Source organism: Zasmidium cellare (assembly GCF_010093935.1).
Source record: "Zasmidium cellare ATCC 36951 unplaced genomic scaffold M409scaffold_1, whole genome shotgun sequence".
NCBI classification, from domain to species: domain Eukaryota; kingdom Fungi; phylum Ascomycota; class Dothideomycetes; order Mycosphaerellales; family Mycosphaerellaceae; genus Zasmidium; species Zasmidium cellare.
In genome coordinates, this window is record NW_022986945.1 from 156896 (window position 1) to 179907 (window position 23012).

The following is a 23012-nucleotide window of genomic DNA, read 5'->3' on the forward strand; positions in this document are numbered from 1 at the left end:
CGTAAGACTCTAACTCGCCGACTCGATGATTGAGTACCTATTCTCCATCATGTCCATCAAGGCAACTCTCGGTCTCGTGCAAATCCTCCGCAAGGCTGTGCGTTCGTCGGCAAATTGAACCCCAGCGAACGCTCCAGCCGGCAGAAGTCGACCACCGAATATCCCATCGTCTCTCCAACTGCGATCAATCACGGAGCTACTCGAGATCCGAGGCCGAAAGCGAAGCCTTCATGTGACAGGAAATCTATGGCGATCTTGCTGAGGATGAGATTGCTCCGTGCGAGGATCCAGGAGTAAGGCGAGAGCTGTTTCGCGCCCGAATAGAGCGATGACAGAAACGAAACAAACAAAGCCGGCGTTCATTGGCAACTTCCTACAGCCTGTATAGCTCACTTAGAAATCGGCCGTCTCTTACAGATTCAAAGATGTCGAGACCAAAGACCGTTCTCATTACAGGGTACCTTGTGTCCATCCACATCTTCTCACAGAACATCGATTGACAAAGCCAACAGATGCAGCCCAGGCAGCATCGGCGAAGCCCTCTCTCATGAGTTCCTCCAACGAGGCTGCACAGTATGCTCCACAGGCCTTCCCTCAGAAACCCTCCCCGAGCTCGAGCAAGCCGGCGCACACGTCTTCCCGCTCGATGTCCGAAGCGAGGAGAGCGTCAAGGAACTCGAACAGCATGTCAGTAAGGTCCTGGATGGAGAGCTAAACATCCTGATCAACTGCGCGTAAGTCAACCTTCATCCCAACTCTATTCTCTTAACTGACATTTCAAAAGTGGCATGTACTATGTGATGCCCATCCTCGACATTTCTCTGCCCGAACTCCGCCGCACCTTCGACATCAACCTCTTCGGCATCGTGCGAATTGTCCAATCCTTCACCCCTCTCCTAATCCGCACCCACGGCTCCATAGTCAACGTCTCGTCTCTAGCTGCCTACGCCCCCTACGTCTTCGGCGCAGCTTACAACGCTTCCAAAGCCGCCCTGCTCGCCCTCTCAAACACTCTTCGCATCGAACTCTCCCCCTGGGACATCTCCGTCCAAACGATTTTGGCGGGTCCGGTTGTCAGTGGTCTCATGACGAGGACCGAGAGGCATCTTCCGGAAGGGAGTTTGTACAAGCCAATTGAGGGCTTCTTTGAGCAGAGGACACAGCACGCGAAGCATGGGGTGAAGGCCATGGGGAGGGAGGACTTTTCGAAGGAGATCGTGGAGCAGTTGCTTGCGGGCAGTGGAAGTTTGAGGAAGACGTATTGGATTGGGCCGTTTAAGTGGCAGACTTGGTTGTTGGAGGTCTTTGGATTGCTCTCGGTCTGGGGATTGTTTTTCCGGAGGAAGTTTGGTTTGATAAAGCTGAAGTAGGATGTTGGAATGGGTGTTTTCGTGTACAATGTTTAATGCGTTCCATCGCGACCTCATTCGAATAAAGAAGGTTGCTTTCCGATGAACTGTTGCGATATTAGACTTCTTCGTCTGCGAACAAGATAAACTTCTTTGGATGTGAGAGCGTTATCTGTAGTGTCTTTCGTTTAATCGTATACATGGCAAATCGAATCATAGTCAAACGAAGTTCAAAACACCCAACCATCATTACTCCTGCGTCTCCTTCGCGACATTCCCAAAATCAACACCCACAGCCTCACCCCTCGGCTGGTGGATCATCGCCTCTTCATCTCCATTCCTCATCCAAGCAGACATACTCCTCAACTTGGCGCCATAGCGATACACCAGCGCAGGCACCGGGATCAGCACTATGGCAATGAAACCCAACGTTGCGTTGCCCCAGTCGAGACCGAGTGCATCATCTGTTAAAAGTATCAGTACGACATCAAGCACGAGGTCCCCAGAATATGGAATGAATGGGTACTCACACAACCGCGGCCCCGCCAACGGCAAAAACGTCCCCACAACATTCCGACTACTCGCCAGCGCCGCCGTGCTGCAGGCCGCATACACGGGAGCCGCATCAATGAGATAGGTCTGAATGGGCAGGAAGACCCCAATCATGCCGATAGCGAAGGGCGCCAGACCGATGATGGGCGCTGCCCAGTGCGTGTCGTAGTTGGCGGTGAAGCCGTACCAAAAGAAGGAGACCGGGATGAGGAAGGAGAAGTAGATGCAGAGTTGGAGGCGGCGTTCCGGAACGAGGACGCCGTTGTTGCGGGCTTTGTGTTTGGCAATGTGGCGATCGGTCGTGCCGCCTATTATGGCGACGGCGATGAGGAAGCCGATTCCCTTGGGAGTAATGTCAGGGTGTGTTGGAAGGGGGTTCACAGGGTAGTGGTGCTTACAAGACCGATGTACGCCAGACCTGCGCTGCCCAGTGTGAAGCCGTACACGGAAACGAATGTCGGCGTGATGGTAGTCAGGAGCAGGTAGAGAAGGCCGTATACGAAAGCCGCATAGATGCACAGGAGTGCAACAATAGGAGCTGTGAAAAGCATCTGGTAAAACCCCTGTCAGCCATTCGAGCCAACTTCGCCTCATTCAAACATACCTTCCACGGCAGAACCATTGCCCTCAGCAACTCCTTTTTGGTGACACTCCGATCATCCTCGCCTCAAATCCCCCAATCCAGCGCTTTGAAAATACGTTGTTTCAAAGTGAGTTGCCTGACATCGACATCCCTTCTCCGTGAAAGAATCTCTGGATTCGTCTCGCGATTCAAGGAGATCAAGCCGATTAACGTCAATCCGCTGAGAATGAAGAGAAGCCAGAAGATCTATGCTACAACATTAGCATCGAGCCTGAATTTCTGAAAGTCAAGTCAAGTTGAGGATGATCGGCTGGAACTCACCCATCGCCATCCACGATTCTCCGCCAAAAACCCACCCGCAATAGGTCCTATCACAGGCCCAATGACAGGCCCTATAGCAAATAAAGCAGTCGCACCGCCCCTCGTGTTGTCATCGAACAAGTCAGAAATCACACCACCGCCAACGGACAGTGATGCAGAAGCTCCAAGACCCGCAAAGAGGCGGAAAATGAGCAGTGAAGTGACATTGGGAGCAAGGGCGCAGGCGAGTTCCCAAAGCCAGAAGAGCGTGGTTGATATGTCGAGCACCTGGCACCTCTAAGTCAGTGCATGTTTGCGTATGGGGATGATGAAGACTTACGACCTTGCGTCCAAACATATCACTCAACGGCGCAGCGATGAGGGAACCAAACTGTCAAATGCTATCAACCTCGCGCAGCCTTGACGTCAAGTCCATCGTTGAAACTTACCACATAACCGAAAATAAAGACCGACACCAAAAAGGTATCATAATCCTGCCCTTCATACTGAAACTCCCTCCGGATCAAACTTACTGCCGGCGCAATCATGGAGCTTGCTAGCGGAGAGATGAAAGCCAGCCACGCAACGAACAGCGTCGTCGTCCACTTCTTGCCTGGGGCCCAAGTCCTGGCGAGACCGTCGATGTGGTCATCGTATATGCTGGGTTCCTTGGGTGGTAGTGGGATGGGTGTTAAACCAAGATTTGGAACCGGGGAGAAGAATAGTGGTGGGAGGGCGGTTATGGTCATGCTGCTTCTTCTATTGTCGCCGCCATGTGTGCTCGTGGACCAGCGCGAGCGGTTGGTGGCTGCTGTGCCGGTGTCACGGCTTATCGTTGACCAGCGCCAATGGCTTCGTGTGTCGACTGAAGAGACGGGTCTGTGGTTGCCGTATGCTCTGCTGGAGCGCTTGTTGTGTGATTGAGGATGGGCCTGGGGCGAGGTGAGTTCATCGCGGCTATCATGGCGGGTGGCTGACGATTCGAGATCGTTTGTAGTGGTGGTTGTATTAATTGTCGTAGTTGACGGCTGATGGGTGATTATGGATTGGAGATGCGATTCGTTGAGAAAAGAGGGACATGGAGAGCGCTTCTCGTCTTCCATCTTGATACACAGGTGAGGTTACTTGGAAAGGATGAGAGCGCGAGGGCCATGTGATAGACAACCCCGCCCAGAGTGAGAGGATGTAGGGATAGCAAGGCCAGCCTGACCAGCATGTACTACCCGAGCAGTCCTTCTCTCAAGCAGCTGGGCGCCTATTTTCCTCTACGGGAGCGGGAACATGTTCCCTTTCCATCTCTCCCACGTGCATGAAGGCACCATCTCGCAAGGCGTCGCGAGGGTACGATGCTTGAAATCGCCATGCCTTAGCACGTGGCAAGAGATAGGAATATTGCTGTTCTGCGCCCATCCACGTTCCTGCATTAGCATCACTTACGGACGGAGCGGAACGATGTGCGTCCGAAGTTTGAATGGAACTTTGAGCTGCCATTTTGAATCGATATTCGAAAGTCTTGAGAGGCTGATGGTGGTGTTGGCATGGCCCTGCAGTCTGTTTGCTTGGTCTCGGATTTTGATGCCAAGCCAAAAGCCCGGTGTGAGACTAAGTCAATACCGGTTGAAGGCGCTACCTACCACCATCAGTTAGCAGTAGCCGGTGCACCATGTGGTCAGGGAGACTGGGGGATGTTCAGGCCGTGCTGCGGGTAGGGGATGCGTTGAGGCTCCCTCTTTCAGCTGCTGGGAAAGATGATATTGCTCGTTCAACGAATCCGTGGACGTGGTGAATGGTCGTGTAATTTACTTCTTGGAACTTTTCAAACGATTCCCATGCCCACTCTCATATCTCAACTCTCGTCAATCGCATCGCCGCTTCTTTTCGTCAAGTCGTGGCTCCCGTCTACCTTTGCATTTTCCCTGCCTGCTCTCACGATACCAACTTTTCTGCCGTCGCCATCAAGCTGCCAATGAAGGTGACAATCAATCGCGTCCGTAAGTTCGTGATATCCTCTGGAACAAGCCAGATAGTGGCACCCATCTTTCGCGCAATGGAAATGGCCAGCTTGGCGTTGGCATATGCCTCCTCGTCAGTTCGGCCCGCCGCCACCAGGTCGTAATCGACATATGAGCTCTTCATGCCATTGAGCACGTCCAACAAGAAGATGCCAGAGGCGATTTGTTGGTCCTTGAAGGATCGTACTGCAGAGGATCGGCCGCCCTTCTTGACAGTGTTGTTGGCCCACTGCACCATGTCCGAGTCGCTGATTTCACGCTTGCCGAGTCGCTGCGCAAGGGCTGAAAGCGTGTTCGTGATGTCTTTGCGCATGAGCTGCCAGACCATACCGAGCGTGAGTGTCCGCTGGCCATCTGTGATGTCGGCGCCCTGGATTCCAACGAGGGAGAAACGGTTCTGTTTGCCAATCTCGACTGCATAGTTCGTGTTCTCCACAGCTTTGAATCGAGACATACCTGACTTGATAGTCAAATAGGCCTCATCTGGGTCCTGGCTGGCTGGAGTGACAGCATTCGCTGGTGGCTTGTTGACGTGTCTCCAGTTGACACTGCCTGGGATGACCTTGTCGTATGCTTGTAACAGAATGATGCCGTCTTTCAGATCGTCGAAGAACGAGACAACCGTGGGCTGTACGTTCATGGAGTTGAGCCACAGCGTGAAGACACGCGCCTCACGCTCGCCTTCTGCGTCGAAATCTTCAATCTCTTGCTTCTCTTCTTCAGTGATCGGATCCAAGCCAGGGTGGTTGTTGAACAAGTTGGCGACGAATGCAAGATTGAGCTTGGGGTTTCCGGCGGTGAGCGACTTGGGCGTCAGGAACTTGCGACAAGGCGGGTCCAGTCGATCGGAGTTCTGCAGGACTTGCTCGGCGCGCTGCATGAGATCGGAGGTTTGAAGAGGTGAGCGGGAGCAGACGTTCGGCGCGAGCTGGTTGAGGAGGACTGTATAGTTCTCGGCATCTTTGACATCGTTGGAGAAGTTCTGTACTCTGCGAATTGTTAGCTCGATCTCCACTTGCGCGGACGTCAATTTATCATACCTCCGGTGCCACCCAGCATTCTTCAGATGGTAATTGAACCAGCGCAGAAGAATCTGCTCCGGCGGTAGTCGCAAGAACTGCTCCAGAGTCTCTCCATCTTCCAGCAGGCGGTACAGTTCAGGGTGCAGCTTGATATCGATCTTGCCCAGCAAACCCCGACGAATAATCTGCCAGATTAAACCCAGCACCAAATGCTCTCTCACTTCAATGATATCTCCTGAGCCAATGTTGACCACCGAACAACCAATGCCCTTGGCAGACTCGATGACAATGTTGTTGTTCTCAGTCATGTGGAAAGCGTTGAGCTTCTTGATCTTCTTTCCTTCCCTGTTCAGCACTCGCTCGTCGATGGTGTCGGGGACGCTGTCGTTGATGAGCTTGGCCAGTACGAGACCGTCGCGGCAGGAGTCGAACATCTCGAAGGTGTCGAGGGGGAAAGGGAGGAGGTGGCCAATGTCGGCATCGCCGGCAAGGACGGCGTTGATGTGGGAAGTGAAGGCAGTGCGCTCGTCCTCGTTGATGGTGTGCTGCGAGCTGGCGGTCGACCCTCCAACAGTGATTCTGCCCGCCTTGGGTTGCGCGCCGCCGCCCACGCTGCCTTTGCTGGCATGTCCTGGGGACGGCGCGGCTCCTCCGTCCGGTTGGGCGGCGTTGCTGAAGCCGCGCGAGCGCTGCTGGGCAGGACTGCTCTCTCTCAGGCGGGCGATCAGGTCGACGTAGTCGTCCAGTTCCACTCGCCGCGAGCTGTCCAGCTCCACCTCTTTCAGGGCCTGGCGCACGACATCGTAGGGCTGGCGCTCCGTGTTCTGGGCGCCCTTGATGGCCGTGGCCTCGTCGACATAGCCCTTGTCGTCGACGTCGAGCTTGCGGAAGGCGTCGGACAGGCCGTAGATTTCGGACTGAGGGAATTGGGGGTATTTCTGGAGGGCGGTGTTAGTTTGGCGCCTTTCCAAGTGCTCGTCCGCCCGTCAGCATCTCAGCTTTACCTTTTGCAGCTTCAGGACGTTCATGGTGAAGGGTGCGGTGTGGTGTGGAGGAGAAGAGGAGGGCGGCGTCTAGCCAGACGATATCATCCAGCAGCGGGTGCGGTCAAAGTGCTGCCTGGGGAGTGTGCCCTTCTCTGACGGGAATTGCGCGTCGTCCAACTCGAGCAGCAGCAGCGCAAGAGCATCCCAGCATGTGACGTTGTTTTCCAGCCACAACACAGCCCCGCCGCCAAGCATTGCATCTACCGGAGTTCTGCCGCTGGCCCCATTCACCTACCTCCTTCCCCTCTGGACGTGAAGCATCACTCTCAATCAGTATCGTGCTGCCTTGACCGTGTACCTCTCAGCGTACTACCCCTAGCATTTGAGAGACTCTGGCGTCAGCTCGATTACCATGTTATCCCTCCTGCCGACCTCGTCCATCCGAAAGCGTCGCCGGAGGGAGTAGAGGTGTGGACAGTAAGTATATGTCAGTTTCCAGCTCGGATGCCGATTATGGAATACGACGCATATGGTCTGGCTCTGGTCGGGCTTCAAGGAACACTCGCCATCATCGGCGCCTGGTATGATGTGGATCCTCAGCGACGTCAGCTGGACCGGCTACCACATCGCTGAGTGCCATCACACAGCGACTTCGATGTCTTCCATACTTCCTACCGCCAGCCTCAAGACCAGGTCAAATATAATCCTGCGGTATAGGTACATCGTTCCGCCATGTCGTCTCTCAAATTGGACTATGTGGGCCTCGACGACATTCCCACAGTGGCTCTCCTGGACCGCGAAGCTTTCTACAAAAATGAACACCCTTACATCGAAATCATGCATCCAGACAGCGAGACTCCCGAGGGGTTCGACCGCAAAGTCGAGCAGTGGCGAGAACGTTTGAACGGTCTTCTACCCAACGAGCATTTCTTCAAAGTCACCGATACCGCCACAGGAAAGATCATCTTGACTGGGACCTGGTATACACCTTGCAAAAGTGAGGACAATCTCGCAAAACTTAGCCAAGAACCGAAGATCTCAGGTCCGTATTGGAGATCCGAGGACGACCTTGCCTGGGCACAGTATCTCAGCATCCGCTATACCCAACGTCGAAGAGAAGCTTTCCTACACTACAAAGGCCAGCTCTTCGCCATCAAGCATCTCACTGTAGACCCAGCGGCGCAAGGCAAGGGTGCGGGTGCAGTCTTTATGCAGTGGGGCATTGAGGAGGCCGATCGAGAAGGACTGCAGTGTGTGGTCGAGTCCAGCATGAGATCTGAAGGCTACTATCGCAAGTGGGGCTTCGACCGAATTGAGCATGTGAGATTCGAGATTCCACAGGAAGAAGAGCGATGGTTAGGAAAGGGTGTACAGGAGTATGTCTGGATGTTGAGATCACCAAGATCTTCGACGACCTTTTGATGGTGCTGCAAGACTACCGCTCACTCGATCTGCTGCCGCACGACCGACTCAGAAGTTCTTGGGTCCATGAAGGCCTGTGAATTCCCAGATTTTGGTCCCAACGCTTCTTTCGGTACCTTGATCGTCCAAAAAGCTTCCTCTTGCATTTCAAACGGCGTGAACTCGTCCTTCGGCATAATTCACAGTCCTGGACTCTTGAGCCGAGAGAGGTAGATGGTAGGCTCCCAGCAACGCATGTGGACGAGAATTTATAGCAAGGTCAACATCAGCATGTCTTCCGGAATTCTGGAAACCTCACATGCAGCAACGCCTTATTCTCCGACTCGATTCCCGCTTCATCGCTCATCTCCTTGCAGTTCTACCAGAAGTCGTACTCCTCCGCACCCTCAACAAACCTCGCCCCTGGACTCTTGTCTGCTTCCTGTCGACTACCCGCAAAGATCGGCACGTACTCTCCCTCCCCTCCCCGTGACTCATTCCGACCCTTCACTCTCTCTTTGCAGACCCGATCCCACAGCCCTTCAGGCTAGTATCTGGAGTTTCGCTCCCTCGAGAAGACTGGCATCGCCAATAAGCTCGCTTTCACATGAGAACCCAGCGCAGAAGTCCACATCACCACGCTACCCGCATGTCCACCACTCAAAGCGCGATTTGGACTGACATTTAGTCACGGCATCCGAGTGATCGGCCGCGTGAGTGAAGAATTCACATTCTGGTGCGGGCGTGCCTGAGAAGCTGCCTCAGGACCCCCTCAGAACCGCCCCATCGAAAGTCAGAAACTCGAGCTCTGTTTTCGTCGCCATGTTGATCAATCCACTCTACAGCCAGAACTCAGCTTTCACGCATCTTTATGCCTCCAAGGTGAGGACACTGCGCCAAGATCTTCCTGCCTGACCAAGTCGATACTGATTCCTAAATGTAGATGCAAGTCCTACATGGATGTGCTCAAGCACTTGCACATGCATGTAAGCAGGCTGTACTGACTAAGAATGACTGACTAAGAGGCTAAGATGTATAGGCTATGAGGTAGCTCTGCGAACACATCTCTTTGCAGCGATCTGTAACAGAGCTCTCTATGTGGAGGACACTCCCGCTATCGAGCGATGACGGCTAAGGAAAGTGACCATTCCGTAACAAGCGTGTGCGGCTCAAGTCTATGGAATCATACTCCTCAAGGTCGCACGTTAAAGTGCGAGTGTGTGTCTCCAGCTGAAGCAATATCTCGAGTCGACCCTTCATCCTCAGCCAGAAATCTGCCAACACCCATTTCCCCTCAAACCACAAGCTCTGCAACCAACATGCGTCCATCCCAGAAGTTCAACCTGCACCCCTCCACGCACAGCGCCAAAGACCTCGAAACAAAAACCTTCGACGTAATCTGCATCGGCTCAGGCTGGGCAGGCCGCCAACTCGCCGCTCAAGTCTGCAAAGCCGGATTCACAGCCCTGGTCGTCGAAAAGGAGCTTTTTGGCGGTGAGTCGACTCTCCGTCTGGTGTGAATCTCATTCTGATACCTAGCACATAGGTGATTGTCCCTTCTGGGCCTGCGTTCCTTCCAAAGTCCTCTTACGTTCGCAGGACGCTTTAGACGCCGCTAATGCTGTTGGAGGGGCGAAGGAAAGAATTCTTGACGCAAAGGTTGATGCCAATGGTGTATTTGCTCGCAGGGATGTGATCACCGCCAACAAGGACGACACTCAACTTCTGGTGCCCATGACTGAAGCTACTGGTGCTACTCTGGTTCGTGGGCAGGCAAAGTTGGCCGATGTGAAGAATGTTCAGATTGCTCCGTTCGAGGGTGAGCCAGTTGAGGTCGAAGCGAGACTTGCGGTTGCAATTTGCTCTGGGAGTGAAGCTGTTATACCGGATGGTGTAAAAGCTGCTGATCCTTGGACACCGAGAGATGCCACGAGTGCGGATTATGTGCCTGAGAAGCTGATCATCATGGGTGCTGGTGCAGTGGGATGTGAGATGGCTACCGCTTATGCTGGGTTTGGTTCGAAGGTAGGTGGTTGAGTAGAAGTAAGTGAGTGATTTGCTGACCAACTACATTGCAGGTCACCCTCATCAGCTCTTCTGGCAGTCTCCTGCCTTCGATCGATTCCGAGGCGGGGACAATTGTCCGTAAATCTCTCGAAGAACGTGGCGTAGTCGTGAAGCTGGCGACGAAAGTGACCAAAGCAACACGCACAGACTATGGTGTAGAGGCCGTCTTGTCCACTGGAGAGAAGCTATCTGCCTCAGAACTCCTCGTGGCATCAGGGAGGAAGGCAACACTGGACTTTGGACTGGAGAAGCTCGGTCTCTCGTCCCATGGCACTCACATTCCTGTCAACGAGTCCCTCTGCGTGAAGACCTTTGACGGGAATGATTGGCTATATGCCGTTGGAGACGTCAATGGCAAAGCTCCATTCACTCATTCTGCGAGGTACCATGGGCATGTCTTCCAACCCCAACAATTACCTGTTAGGACGCTAACGATCTGCAATTCAGTCGCATAGCAGGCAACGCAATTATCGCCAAAGCAAGGGGTCAGACGCCCTCGAACATCACCCTCACGTTAGGCGACCGCAAAGCAATCCCCCAAGTCACCTTCACCTCCCCGATCGTCGCCTCCGTCGGTCTAACCCGCAAGGCCGCAGCTACCAAGGGTATCCAAGTCCGCCAAATCACCGCCCCAGCAAAGACAATCGGCGGCATCCTCCATTCCGACACCATTGCCGACGGCTGGGCACAGTGGCTCGTAGATGAGGAAGAACGTTTGGTGGGAGCCACGATTGTGGGCACTGACGCCGCAGACTTGATCCATGCTAGCACGGTGGCGATTGTGGGTGGGATGAAGTTGGAGCAGATGGTGCATGCTGTGCCTTGTTTCCCTACTATGAGCGAGGTTTATTTGGGGTTGTTGGAGGCGGCGGGGTATTGAGCAGAAAGAAAGAACCTCCTGACAGCACGCTGCAGGCTGAGACGCCTCAAGGGTTCTTGTACGCTGAGATGCTCCAGTGCGCGGGCGTCTGGATCATAACGGATTACCATCGAGGGCTGCCGAACCTCACGACGCTCATGGCTGAAGGACGCCTAGCTGCAGGAATTGAGTGGCTGGTGGAGCCTAAGAACTTTCGAAGATGAGCGTTTCATGGAGAGTGTGGTCGATATCGAAGCTGAGAGTGAGGTCTGTCCACACGAGCTACCTGTGAATAGTCAGCATAGGCTCTGAAATCAACGAGACGCCGAGCCACGTGCCTGGTCCTATGTATAGCATCTCAAATGGGGAATGAATCCTCCTCCCATCACTCACTTCATTGTTACCGAATCTACTGCAAGCGCGAGTAGGCTGCTCGATACCGATCGTCCACCAAATTCATCATATCGCACATTCCCTCACTCATCGTCACTCGGCAGCCGTCATCTTAAGTATCGAACTGCCACTTCTGCAATCCGCCTCGATGGGTGTCCGTTTTCGGTGGCGCTCTCGAGGCCATGGTCACTCCGTTGGTCTTGAAATATTCCTGCGCCAGGGCTGCGCATACCTTCTTGTGCTTCTTGGTATGCGCTTTCTTGCAATCCCGTGAGCAGTACAAAACGCTCTTGCAGGAAATACACGGCTTCAAATTGGGGGACTCGGTTGGGTCTGGAGAGTCTTCTGCCTTTGAGCAGTTGGCACAGAGCTTGTCTTGTGCTTGTGATTTGGAAGAGCCTTGAAAATGTTAGTGGGCTTATCGAGTCTGGCCAACGTCGAACCTACTTGAAGCGTCGCCTATTGATCCAGCCTCGTTCGGCGCACCGTTTGACGACTCTTCTCTTGAGTTCGCCATGGCGACGATAGTGGCAACGATGTTGTGTTGTGGTGTTGGGAAGTGTTTGAAGATTTCGAGGTGAAGCTTTCGGAAATGATGTGTGGCGGTTGATGCCTTAGGCACCAAAGTTGGGCAAACACGTGAAGGCATTAACATTATATGCAAGCTCTAGTGTCTACTGTTCATCATTAGGCATGTGATACTTCTGCTGTCATATCTCTTGATCGTCCTGTCGTGATTTCATATCATCCAAATGGCATTATAGGTCGTCATGTCGGCCTGCTTTCCAATTCTCATCGTAACATCAGCTTCATTTGCCCGCAAGGTTCCCATCTCTCTTGAGAACACAGTCAACTGTGCCATCTTCGTTCTCGTGGCATTCCGGTGTATCGTTGCAATGTTGTTCATTGTTCTCGTCAATCCAGCACTGTCGCTTCTCCTTCTCAAGACTGGTATCCCTCTTAAGCACACAGACTTTGGTTCCGTCCTCGTTCTCATAGCATGTTGGTCGGTCATTGCAGTGCTGCTCGCCTTCCTCGTCGATGTAGCACTGACGCTTCATCTTGGTATCTCGCTTCAGGACGCAGACGGTGTTGCCGTCGTCATCCTTATGGCATTGAGGCGTGTCGTTGCAGTGTTGTTCTCCGTCTGTATCGATCCAACACTGGCGTTTCTGCATGTCTCGCTTCAAGACACATACAGTGTTCCCATCTTCGTCTTCGTGGCATGTCGGCGTGTCGTTGCAGTGTTGCTCGCCGTCCTCGTCAATCCAGCACTGGCGTTTTTGATTGAGATCTCGCTTCAGAACACAGACAATGCTCCCGTCATCCTGCTCGTGACATATGGGCTCTTCATTACACTCCTGCTGTCCGTCTTCATCGATCCAGCACTGACGTTTCATCAAGCCCTCGTCTACTGTTCGCTTGCTCACACAAGTAGTAATGCCATTGGAGTCTGTGCTGCATGTTGGTGTATCATTGCAAGTTTGTACGCCGTCTGCATCATAGAAGCATTGCTACTAGTCAGTCAGCGACTGTTGGAAAGTAGGCTCATGTATTTCTCCTTACCCGTCTCGAGATTGGCGCTGCCGTAGCAATGGTGGCAAGTAATGCAGCAATAATAGTCGCCCTCATCTTGTCTGGGATTCGAATACGTGGATAGAAGGAGATGGGAGATTTGTGTCCTCAGCAAGAAGATTCCAGGGTGATTGAAGTCTTGGACGTGAAGATCATTACGCATGCGCATCCACCATTGATATATAGATCTTCTAACATCTCTTGGCAGGATTATGCTGCTGCTTCGCCTACCTCGCCCCGACTGTAGTCGCCCGTATTCTTTTCTTGCATTCAGGCATCTCTCACGTAACGTGAATCAGTCTACTTCTCGTCTGCTGTTGCATCATAGTCGTCTTCCCTGCGGCTTTACGAGGCGTAGCAGGACGCTTGCGTTGCCAACGTTGCATTCGCAGTGGCTAGTGACCAGTGACGACGTGCGGTTGACCGCACAAACTGAAAATAGATGGTTAGCGTGTTGCGGTCTTCGCCGACCGTCTTGAGACGATCGGAGCATTCCTGCGGTCTGTACATGCAGTGCCACAGGACCTGGCGATATGGCACGATAGAGGGGATAGCCACATCTCGGGAGGATGTTTTTGCTTCTTCCACTGCACGTCGATGTTGTGTGCTGCCGTGATCTATCCTCGGCGTCGTCGTCCTGGAATAGAATTTGACCGGGAAGAACGGTTGCCAAGAGCAGGGATGATGGACTCGGTGAAAAGCGGCTCCGAGCCCGAAAAGGGGCTTCATGTCGAGTATGCCTTACCACGCCCTCCTCGACAACGACCCACCAGATGATGCCCATTCTCGAATAATCAACGACGCTGAAAGACAACCGCGGTCGATGATCAATGAATATTACAGCTACAGTGGACGCTCTTCTGGTCAAGCCTTTGATCTGCACTTGCGCTGCCGGTCTGGATACAAAAATGTTTTCGACAATATCTGCTCGATGCCCTTCTCTTACAGCCTTCATAAGTGGTATAATGTACAAGAATGCTCTCAGTCCCTGGCTACTCGGCACACATGATCGTGCCCGCCCCTCCAAAGCAGCTGCCACCATTCGTCATGGCGTAGGCATGCTAAGACAAGCTATGTCAGCGCCAGATGTCACAGAAAACAGGACATCGTGCTCGGGGCTTCGACTCACGAATTTGGAGTTTTGGAACTCGTCGTTAGTGGGGTCGCCGCAGCAGAAAGTGTCTACAGATCGCAAAGTGAGTGCCCGTCCTTCAAAAGCGTTCATCCAGGTCTCCTTACAATATCCAGCGGCCTCGCAAGAACCATCGCCACCCCATCCTCGGTTGCAATAATCAACATGTTGGCTCCATCCCATTCCGACCTTTAACTTCTGCGGCACTGCAAGAGCCGTGGTGAAAAGGGTGGCGACGAAGATGATGAAAGAAGTCTTCATTGTGGCTGTTTCTGTCTTGGACACTGAATACACTCATCATGAGTTGAAGAACCCATGGACTCCTTATATCTTGCACCCTGGCTGACTTGTCCACAGTCCAGATTCGGCGGGCAAGTCTTCCGAATTCGCCATGCCGGCGTTTTGCATGAGAGGCCTACGTTTTACCGATATTTCGTATTCGGGAGGCCTTGGCTCTACCACATAGACGGTACGGATATTTGGTCTCGTGCTATAGAAGGGGTTCTTGATTCGATGCTTAACAATCTTAAATTGGACTTGTCTCATAAGGTGTTCGACAGTCATCTCGCCAGACATGTTAGTAAAAGACATTTGCATGGGTTGCTTCTTCTCGACACGGTCCAGTTGAATGGCTTCCAGGGGCGTTTCCCTCCTGTCGGGCGCCGGTGAATCTAGACCACCTCCAATCATGGAACCAACGACCCGGACAATGCCACCGGAGATGGACAGTATAATCCCACCTGTCGACTCGAACAGTCGTCTCTCATCATCTCGTAATGTTTCAGTACAGGCACACTGCCTTTCTTTTGCTGCAGTTCTGGTGTCGAGACGGTCGCGGGATGAAAGAAGGTGGAAGAGATGAAATGCCTCTGCTATGTGATGGCAACTTTCAAACAGGACTCTAATGCGAAAGCTTAGGGATCCTGCAGAATCCTTCGCATCGACAACTCCATGTCAGGAATGTTCTGAAGTCGACAGGACTTGGAAATGTCGTCCGGTGCTGACTCTCAGGTATCCACTTGCGTGCCTTAGCCGAGGACTTCCAGTAAGCCGAAGAAGCTTGACATGAGCGTCCGTGACGGTATATCCAAAGGTTGCAGCTTTTATTCGCATCATACAAAAACGTACACTGCTCGGCAACACGTCCCAACCCAAGCTATGGAAGTAGCACTTGACGAAAGGTTCAGCTCCGCACACAGGATCGACCCAGCCGGAGGATTTGACCTTGGCAAGCTCCGAGGCAAGACTGCTGTAATCACAGGCGGAGCAAGCGGAATTGGAGAAGCCTCTTTGCGTGGTCTCGTTCAAGCTGGGGCCTTTGTCGCGTTTAGTGATATCTCCCAGGAGCGTGGCGACGCCCTCGAAAAAGAGCTGGGCTCCGAGAATGTGGCTTTCGTGCAAGGAGATGTTACGAACTGGTCTGATCAGAAACGGCTCTTCAAAACGGCAGTGGAGAAGTCTCCGTCGGGCTGTATCAATGTTGTCTTTGCTAACGCCGCGATTGTCGAGCCCACGGAGCCCGACATGGATGTTGCGGACATTGGATTTCGGGGTGTTCTTTTGACAACGAAGTTGGCCGCACACCATTTCCGCCGTCAACTGCCAAAGGGGGACAAAGACCACTGCCTTGTCATCACCGCCAGTATCGCTGGCTACTGGGACCAATGATCAAATGGGCGGCTCGTGGGTTGATGCGATCTCTGCGGAGCTCCATGCCCGAGAATGAGATGCGAGTCAATCTGATGGCCCCATGGTAAGATGGTCTGCTCGACATGTGTCCTGTACTGAGAGAGCGTAGGTATCTGCGGACGAACTTGATTAGCCAGAACGCTTGGGATCATCTGGAAGACAACCGCGGTATCATACTAGCTGAGAAAGAAGACGCTGCAAAGGCGGTGTTGCATCTTGCTTCTGATGAGACTATTCACGGTACGCTGCCATTTGACATGTCGGAGCGCGACTAACATGTACTACAGGTCGCAGCATTATGATCATCCCCCGTAAGGAAGCCGCTGAAGAATACGTGGACATGGACAGAGATAGTCACGACTTGGAAGTGTTGGGACGGGAGAGGTTCTCTGAAAAGTAGGCAGGCCCGCCCGATATGCGGAAGCAATGCAAGAAAATCCAACTCCTCTAGGCCTCCATGGATTTCCCGCGGTCTCCTTCTCTGCTTCTCCGTACTCTCCCCGTTCCGGTCAGTCCGGCTTTCCACAAGCGACTGCGCGTCCGTTCACGTTTCAGGCAGATCAGACGGCCTGGGAGAGATGGGGTTGAACGACCGCCGACGGAAGGCTGACTGCGTGCTGTGCGGCGTATCGCGCAACGACGAGCGCAGAGTGGTCTTCAGAAGTGAAGCAATAAGAGCACGGCGGACACGCAGTAGCGGTGGAAGGTTGTCTACTGACTCCAGGTCGCCCAGATGCTTGGGAGACACCTTTCTGCGGTGATCACGGCCGCCAGTCAGAGGGGTGGAGCCAAGCTGTCCGTATTGCAGTGTCTCGTCGTACGGCTCAGCCAGAACGTATTCAAGGGGTTGCGGGCGTCCTCCAAGTCATCGTCTTGCTGAATGACCTACCTGCCCTCAGGGTCGAGTTGGTCAAATCGTCGACCTCGTTATCTTCTCTTCTCCTCTTTCCCGTCGGTCTCGCACACAGCGCGATGCCACAAGTCTGCACCGTCTCTTCGAGGAGAGGGGGCTGCGAGGCCACGGCTGAAAGAGGAAAAGGCGGAACGATGAATGATTCATGCAGAGGAGAGAGCCCCGTACAAGGGTGAACGCCCCCAGGTTTGTTTTCGAGGAAGCGCACCCGCACATGCTCCAGCGTGACCTCCGGCTGCTGCATCCTCCCCACATTTTAACGTCTCAGAGCCCCAGACCGGAGGGCTGTCCGGATGCACGGTCAGATTGTCTCGAGTGCGTCTGGAAGAGGTATGGGTTCCTGACGGTTGGGAAGCGACACGTCGGTGGAGACACGCAGCGCTCAGGCGTGCAAATGGACTAGACGAAGTGATTCCGCCCTGGATTAGACTTGCACTCGAATGCGTTTGTGTTCAGGAGTGGTGAAGCGGAGTGTTGCAAAGCGAGATTGACGTTGATACAAACGGCGGAACGCTGCCCATCGTTGTCCCAGTGTCTTGATCCCGAGAATGGGCCCATTGGCATCGAATGAAGATGCCTGGGCCTAGGCACGCCCTCGTTGTGATCCCTCCAGCTGCCAAGTCGCTATCTCGCAGGCACTCAGCTTCCCGTCGAGTCGCAGATGCAGATGAACGGCGAGATGGGCATGCCGACCGCGCGCCATTGAAGAACGTTTGGCGGGTGATCGCTGACCTTGCCGCAACGTTCGAGCATCTTCTTCGTGCCATCCGTCTTCCTGCCACTGGTGCTCAAGCCACGGCCAGCCTTGGGCATGTCCTTCTGTAATGCGAGTTGCTGCTTGGCAAAGTTCTCTTCGGTGAGGAGCTGGGAGGCATCAGAGATCGCCGTATCTTCCTGAACGCCGTGGTATCGGCAGCCGTTGCCGATGGAGGTGTTCATTGTAGCAATGCACCACGCGTTGCCTGTTCGTGGCTCGCAGAGCGCAGGGAGCGCACTTCTAGACAAGAAGCCGAGAATTGGGCTGCTTCGAGCAATAGACTAGCCTCCTTTAGCGTACTTTGGCCTTGCCATCTAGTTGCGCAGCCTTCCTAACGTTCGCACTGTTCCTCTCGTGCGTTAGCGCGTCTCCTGTACTGCTAACACCCCTAGAATGCTCAGACTCCAGTCTCTATGCCAGTCCATGCCAGTGTCGCCGTCGTCTTGGAGACCGGCGAAGGCTTCGACAAGGCCCTCGCCAATGCCGCTCAAGCCGCTCATGCAGGCCCACCATCAGGTATTCAGGACGCCCGCAGGGAATCGCGATGCCTGCAAGATACTGCAAATGTTCCATTCAGGTCACATCATTGCCCAGGAAATGGCATATCCGGTCTGCCATACATCTCGGACCTCGAACGCTTGCGTCTCCATTTCCGTCTCTGGCTGGATCACCCCGCCGCGCATCGCCAACCGCCCAGCAACGGTACTTCGTCAAGTGCAAAGCGAGCTCCGACGTGATCAGGATCGCCTACGAGGGCATCGAGTCCAGGAAGCCTGCAACTTCGACTTGAGGCAGATGGCGGCGTTGCGCGCAAATCACGTCGAGATTCGATATCATCGATGAGGCGCCGGGGCAATGCTGGCCTGAGCGTCGGTTGGAGGCTCTCTTACGGAGTCGTGTGTGTCGACTCCATCTTCGCCATGATGAGAGACTCTGTCTTTCACATCATCATACTCAGGACTTTGGGGATGCGAACTGGCCGGCAGCAGCAGAGACATTCTGGACACATCTTCCTCGACAACTCGATGCTCGGCAACCTACACAAGGCTTTTGAACCTCACGCAAGCACGCCAACAAGAAAAAAACCTCCATCCTCCGCCGAGGAATCCCCCTGCTGAGCGGTACGACTTCCCTCCGAAGTCAAGCCCGAAAGGCAGTGCGACACGACGGATAAGATCGACACAGTACCAGCCTGTCGGGCTATCAGTCAGCTCAGCGCTCGAGTTGGACAACGTGGACAAGCCGACACGTATTCATCGAGTACCTGCAAGCCAACTTTGAATCATGGAGTGATCTACCGTGGGGCCAACAATTACAAACTGAGCCAGCGAACCCCGTCACGGCGACGTCCAAAACCAGTACGTATCAACAGCGCACCTTCGCTCGGGATCAGTCCATCGACGCCAACGTGCAACCGATGCGCAACTACGGTCAACACTGGGGATCTTGGGGAAGCCAACGCCATCGGTGCTTGTATGAAGGCAATATGCCCGCATTGACATCACCAAGAAGACCACGGTTGACGGCCGCACCAAGCATATTGACCTTCGATATCACTACATATGCGCCAATGCGAAAACCATGCCAATGCCCACCGCCACAGGCGCCAGCCTTGTGAGTGATCCCAGCATACAGCCTCGCGACGTTCGCCTCGAGCTGCTCATTCGTGTTTGCCACGGAGAAGCTCTATACAGTGTCCGCAACCGTGCACATGTGCAAAACCTACCGTCGCCAACCATACCCATGGAAGAGCAAGCCAGAGTACCACCGGCCTGAACTCCGAAGAAGCCTCGCTTGAGCTGTGCAACCGATAGACCGGACACGTCAGTTAGAATTTAAAAGAACTCGCGGCCTTAATAGAGAGCCCAAAATCCCCTCAACCTCCACGGCATTCATCTTGTTCCCACGGAGGCTTGTACCAGGATTCGGAGTCCCGCACCGGTAGTTACTTGATACTCCTTGTCACCAATGCACGCTTGCCGTCGTTGCTGCTGGGCCGCCGCCGCCACCACTGGCACATAGCTCTCGCTGTCATTGTATACGACCATCGTCATCGTCGCAGCCATGTCACACATATAACCCGTCGATCACTCCTGACACGCAAATCAAATGTCGTCGTCATTAGTCTCATCGCTGCCGTCGCTCTTGCCCACTTGCCCGTCATCCCAACACTTGCTCAGTGCACAAGGCATCGTTGGCCAGAAAAGAATTTACTGCAAGTATTTAGCCCTCGCAGGTATTTGCAGATACCTGCAGGTATCTGGCTCGCGCAGGTACCTCGGATACCCACAGGTATCTAGCCGCAGGTATTTGGCCGCAGGTATTTGGCGGATACCCGCAGGGAACGGGGATACCTGCAGGTATTTGGGGTGCTCGCGGTTATTTGGGCAGTTACTAGTAACTCTCCGCAAATATTCAGGAGAACTGCCGGGAGATTACAGGCGCCTGCCGGTATTTAGCATGCTCGCACGTATCTATAGATACCCACAGGTAAATAGAATCTCGCAGGTATCCCCAATACCTACGGGTATCCAGCCAGATACCTGCGAGCCAGATACCTGCAGGTATCGAGGTGTTAGATGCCCGCAGGTAAATAGGAATGGCCGCAGGTATCTAGAATACCTGCAGGTAAATAGGAGCTCGCAGGTATTTGGCCCGCAGGTATTTGGAGATATCTGCAGGTAAATAGGAAATACCTGCAGGATACTGCAAATGTTCCGTCGGTCTCATATTCTTGCATAGGCGTTTACAAATGGCATATCCGGTCTGCCATACTTCCAGCTCTACACTTTTCACAAGCACACATAGTACATTTTATTGGCCCAAAACGTCTGCATCCGTTCTTCCATACTATCCACCCCCGTTCAACCCCTGCCAATAACACCACCCCTACCCCTCAAGTCTCCATCGCCGCCGTACTTGAAGCGATAACTGATGGCGACAGCCACGCAAGCAATCAGTCCAATGCACAACCCGGTCGGTCCCCATTTGTCGTGATAGCTGACGGCTTTGCGCTGCTTGATTCGATCGACACGCCACAAGAAAATGGCCATGGAATAGAACAGGGCAACGATAGCCACGATGGTGAAGGCGATGGCTGCAGCGAGGGAGATCTGGTCGCCAAAGTTGAGCAGAGTCGCAGCAATGGAGCCGAGGATGATTGAGAATTCGAGCTGGAAGGTCGTCAGTCACGAGTCCAATGCATGCCACACTCCACACTTACCCAAGCCAAGAACGTCCTTTCCGCGGCGAACGAGACCTTGGGCTCGACGCGGACGGGCACGTGAATCTTCTTTCCTGGTGGAGCCTTGAATCGCTTCTCAGACACAGTCGCAGCTCCAGGTATACCCAGACGGCCTTCTCTCGCAGGGATCTGCGTCGGCTTCGGGAACGGAGTGGCGCTTTTGAGTATGTCCAGCAGTCTGTCACCCGCGAGGTTTGTGTGGCTCTTGATGAGTTGCCATCTATAAGCCCACGCACCCTTCTTCTTCGCGACCGCCAGTGCCTCCTCCTCATCGTCGGAGTCGTATAACGGGTAGTCGTCTTCGGCACTGATGAGCGGCTTGTGGGCCATCCGCTCTTCTTCATCCAAAACATTACCGTCACCATTGGCAGCACTCATATGTCGTTCAACTTCGTGCTCCTCCAACGCATCCCTGGCAGCACGAAGTCGTCTGATGTTCTCATCTTCCGGATCGCGGTCGTTCAGAGCTCTGTCGTCATCACCCTCAAGCTCATCTTCGGTATCATCATCCAGGGCGGTGCTCGTGCTGGCTTCGGTACTCTGGCCCGGTCGCTCGATGCCAAACTTGTGGGAGACGGGCTTCCGAATGTCGGTCTCCATTTGCGGGAACCAGAATGGTAGCAGGTGGATGCGGTTGGGGAACATGGTTGCACAGCCGTGGATGAACTTTGAAAATTTGGGCACAGCTTCCACCAGATGTGAAGCGGTGAGCTCGCGAATCCATTCTGGAGGTTCTTGACCTGCGGCAGTCTGGAGTTTGACTTCCAGCACGCCATATGGAAACCGTTCCACATCCTCCGGAGGAAGCTGCGAGAAGGGAAAGTCGATACCAATGTCCATACGACGCCAGTTGTCGCCTGACCTCTTGCGTCCATCCAGATTGTCCTCCCGAACCATGGTCAACTCCGTGTCGAGTGAAATACGCACACGAGCATCGCCAGGAAGTTGGAAGGCTGTTCTGTTGTAGAAAGAGCGGCATACCGGCTCGAGCTTCCTGCTGATGACCCGGAATTGGATCTCCTTGGCAAGCTGCTCCAGATCGTTGATCTCCTTCTCGCTCTTCTTGCCCTCTCGTCGCGCCTTTTCAAAGACTTGCTCGGTGGTCATGTCACCCTTCAAGAAGGCATTGACGTTCTTCTCTTTGAGCGAGAAGCGGGCCTTGACAGACTTTTCACCCGTCCAGTCTTCGCGATGTGTCTTCCTCTCCACGAAGATGGTGTCCGTCTCCATACCACCGTACCATCTCAAACGAATAGCTTCTGCTCCTTCCGTCTTTTTCAAACGGCCTTCGTACAGCTCCCAAGTATCGGTATTGTCGTAGTAGATGGACGAGATGGCGGAATCTTTCTTTTCAAACTCTTTGCTGGGGTTGAACACAAGGACGGGTAGATGCTTGAGGACGATGAGCTTGAGCTCGGTGATGTTGTCCGGATGCACCCAATACTTGGTGGTCTGGCGGACAAAGTTCTGTTGCTTTCCACCAGCAGAGGAGTCACCAGTGACTGGATGACCCCGCGTGCGGACACGGTCGTAGAGCTTGGAGAGATTGACAATGGTGGTGTCGTAGTCGTCTTTGAAGAAGGGGCGGGCGTTGAGGCGGGCGGCAAAGACTGGTTTCAGGTGCCAATGGGTCTGCTTGTCGTGCTTCTTGATAATCTTCTGGAAGCCAGTGTAGTTCAGCTGGGTGAAGCGAGCGAGGTCATGAACATCGGCGATGATATCTGAGACATCCTCCTCCAGCAACAGGAACTCATCTTCGGATGGGGCATCCTTCTTGGCCTGGTCGTTGCCTCCCACTTCAGCAGCCTCCTGCCGGGCAATGACATCGTCGACCTCAAGCTCGGTGGTCTTGATGCGGCGGGTAATCTCCTGGCTCTTGACTTTCTGAAAGGTGAAGACCTTGTCCAGCTCCTGCTCAAGCTGCCTCACGAAGCGGGCCTCATCATCCTCGCTCCACGGCGCCTTCTGCTTGTGGCCTTGCTGGACGAGGGGGGTGTGGTCGAAGTCGGTGCGCAGGCTCTTCTTGAGGTCGTCGTAGTTGATGTAGTAGTGGGACCAGTCCTTGATGAGGGAGCTCTTGAGCTGCTGGCCGAATCTGAACGGGGCGGAAAATTAGCTCTCCGCTGTGTGTGGCGGGGCAAGCAGACATACCTCATGGTGCGATGACGGCCGCCCAAT

At 53.8% G+C, this 23012-nt stretch overlaps 11 protein-coding genes across 11 annotated transcripts; 4 read left to right on the forward strand and 7 right to left on the reverse strand.

Moving 5' to 3' along the window:
- Positions 1-425: 425 nt before the first annotated feature.
- On the forward strand, positions 426-1370 carry M409DRAFT_48395 (uncharacterized protein; the record flags this gene model as incomplete). Its single annotated transcript, XM_033810926.1, has 3 exons — positions 426-457; positions 513-734; positions 785-1370. The coding sequence occupies 3 exons, from the start codon at positions 426-428 to the stop codon at positions 1368-1370; spliced, it is 840 nt and encodes a 279-aa protein (XP_033674301.1).
- A 228-nt stretch (positions 1371-1598) lies between these two features.
- On the reverse strand, positions 1599-3533 carry M409DRAFT_35170 (uncharacterized protein; the record flags this gene model as incomplete). Its single annotated transcript, XM_033810353.1, has 8 exons — positions 1599-1813; positions 1880-2243; positions 2300-2452; positions 2506-2567; positions 2601-2730; positions 2806-3072; positions 3125-3175; positions 3234-3533. The coding sequence occupies 8 exons, from the start codon at positions 3531-3533 to the stop codon at positions 1599-1601; spliced, it is 1542 nt and encodes a 513-aa protein (XP_033674302.1).
- Positions 3534-4710: 1177 nt separating this feature from the next.
- M409DRAFT_61836 (uncharacterized protein) lies at positions 4711-6846 on the reverse strand (the record flags this gene model as incomplete). Its single annotated transcript, XM_033814900.1, has 3 exons — positions 4711-5785; positions 5837-6756; positions 6823-6846. 3 exons carry the CDS (start codon positions 6844-6846, stop codon positions 4711-4713), a joined length of 2019 nt encoding a protein of 672 aa, XP_033674303.1.
- A 690-nt stretch (positions 6847-7536) lies between these two features.
- On the forward strand, positions 7537-8226 carry M409DRAFT_48397 (uncharacterized protein; the record flags this gene model as incomplete). The annotated part of the gene is made up of 1 exon (XM_033810927.1): positions 7537-8226. One exon carries the CDS (start codon positions 7537-7539, stop codon positions 8224-8226), a length of 690 nt encoding a protein of 229 aa, XP_033674304.1.
- Positions 8227-9524: 1298 nt separating this feature from the next.
- Positions 9525-11152, forward strand: M409DRAFT_15700 (uncharacterized protein; the record flags this gene model as incomplete). Its single annotated transcript, XM_033803304.1, has 4 exons — positions 9525-9699; positions 9752-10230; positions 10284-10654; positions 10720-11152. The coding sequence occupies 4 exons, from the start codon at positions 9525-9527 to the stop codon at positions 11150-11152; spliced, it is 1458 nt and encodes a 485-aa protein (XP_033674305.1).
- A 484-nt stretch (positions 11153-11636) lies between these two features.
- On the reverse strand, positions 11637-12041 carry M409DRAFT_48399 (uncharacterized protein; the record flags this gene model as incomplete). The annotated part of the gene is made up of 2 exons (XM_033810928.1): positions 11637-11923; positions 11972-12041. 2 exons carry the CDS (start codon positions 12039-12041, stop codon positions 11637-11639), a joined length of 357 nt encoding a protein of 118 aa, XP_033674306.1.
- A 292-nt stretch (positions 12042-12333) lies between these two features.
- M409DRAFT_15702 (uncharacterized protein) lies at positions 12334-13156 on the reverse strand (the record flags this gene model as incomplete). The annotated part of the gene is made up of 2 exons (XM_033803305.1): positions 12334-13038; positions 13091-13156. The coding sequence occupies 2 exons, from the start codon at positions 13154-13156 to the stop codon at positions 12334-12336; spliced, it is 771 nt and encodes a 256-aa protein (XP_033674307.1).
- A 935-nt stretch (positions 13157-14091) lies between these two features.
- Positions 14092-14492, reverse strand: M409DRAFT_15703 (uncharacterized protein; the record flags this gene model as incomplete). The annotated part of the gene is made up of 3 exons (XM_033803306.1): positions 14092-14160; positions 14229-14281; positions 14339-14492. 3 exons carry the CDS (start codon positions 14490-14492, stop codon positions 14092-14094), a joined length of 276 nt encoding a protein of 91 aa, XP_033674308.1.
- An 897-nt stretch (positions 14493-15389) lies between these two features.
- On the forward strand, positions 15390-16320 carry M409DRAFT_48402 (uncharacterized protein; the record flags this gene model as incomplete). Its single annotated transcript, XM_033810929.1, has 4 exons — positions 15390-15802; positions 15850-15984; positions 16030-16160; positions 16208-16320. The coding sequence occupies 4 exons, from the start codon at positions 15390-15392 to the stop codon at positions 16318-16320; spliced, it is 792 nt and encodes a 263-aa protein (XP_033674309.1).
- A 1152-nt stretch (positions 16321-17472) lies between these two features.
- On the reverse strand, positions 17473-17772 carry M409DRAFT_15706 (uncharacterized protein; the record flags this gene model as incomplete). Its single annotated transcript, XM_033803307.1, has 1 exon — positions 17473-17772. One exon carries the CDS (start codon positions 17770-17772, stop codon positions 17473-17475), a length of 300 nt encoding a protein of 99 aa, XP_033674310.1.
- Positions 17773-20454: 2682 nt separating this feature from the next.
- Positions 20455-22990, reverse strand: M409DRAFT_48403 (uncharacterized protein; the record flags this gene model as incomplete). The annotated part of the gene is made up of 3 exons (XM_033810930.1): positions 20455-20763; positions 20814-22929; positions 22986-22990. The coding sequence occupies 3 exons, from the start codon at positions 22988-22990 to the stop codon at positions 20455-20457; spliced, it is 2430 nt and encodes an 809-aa protein (XP_033674311.1).
- Positions 22991-23012: the final 22 nt, after the last annotated feature.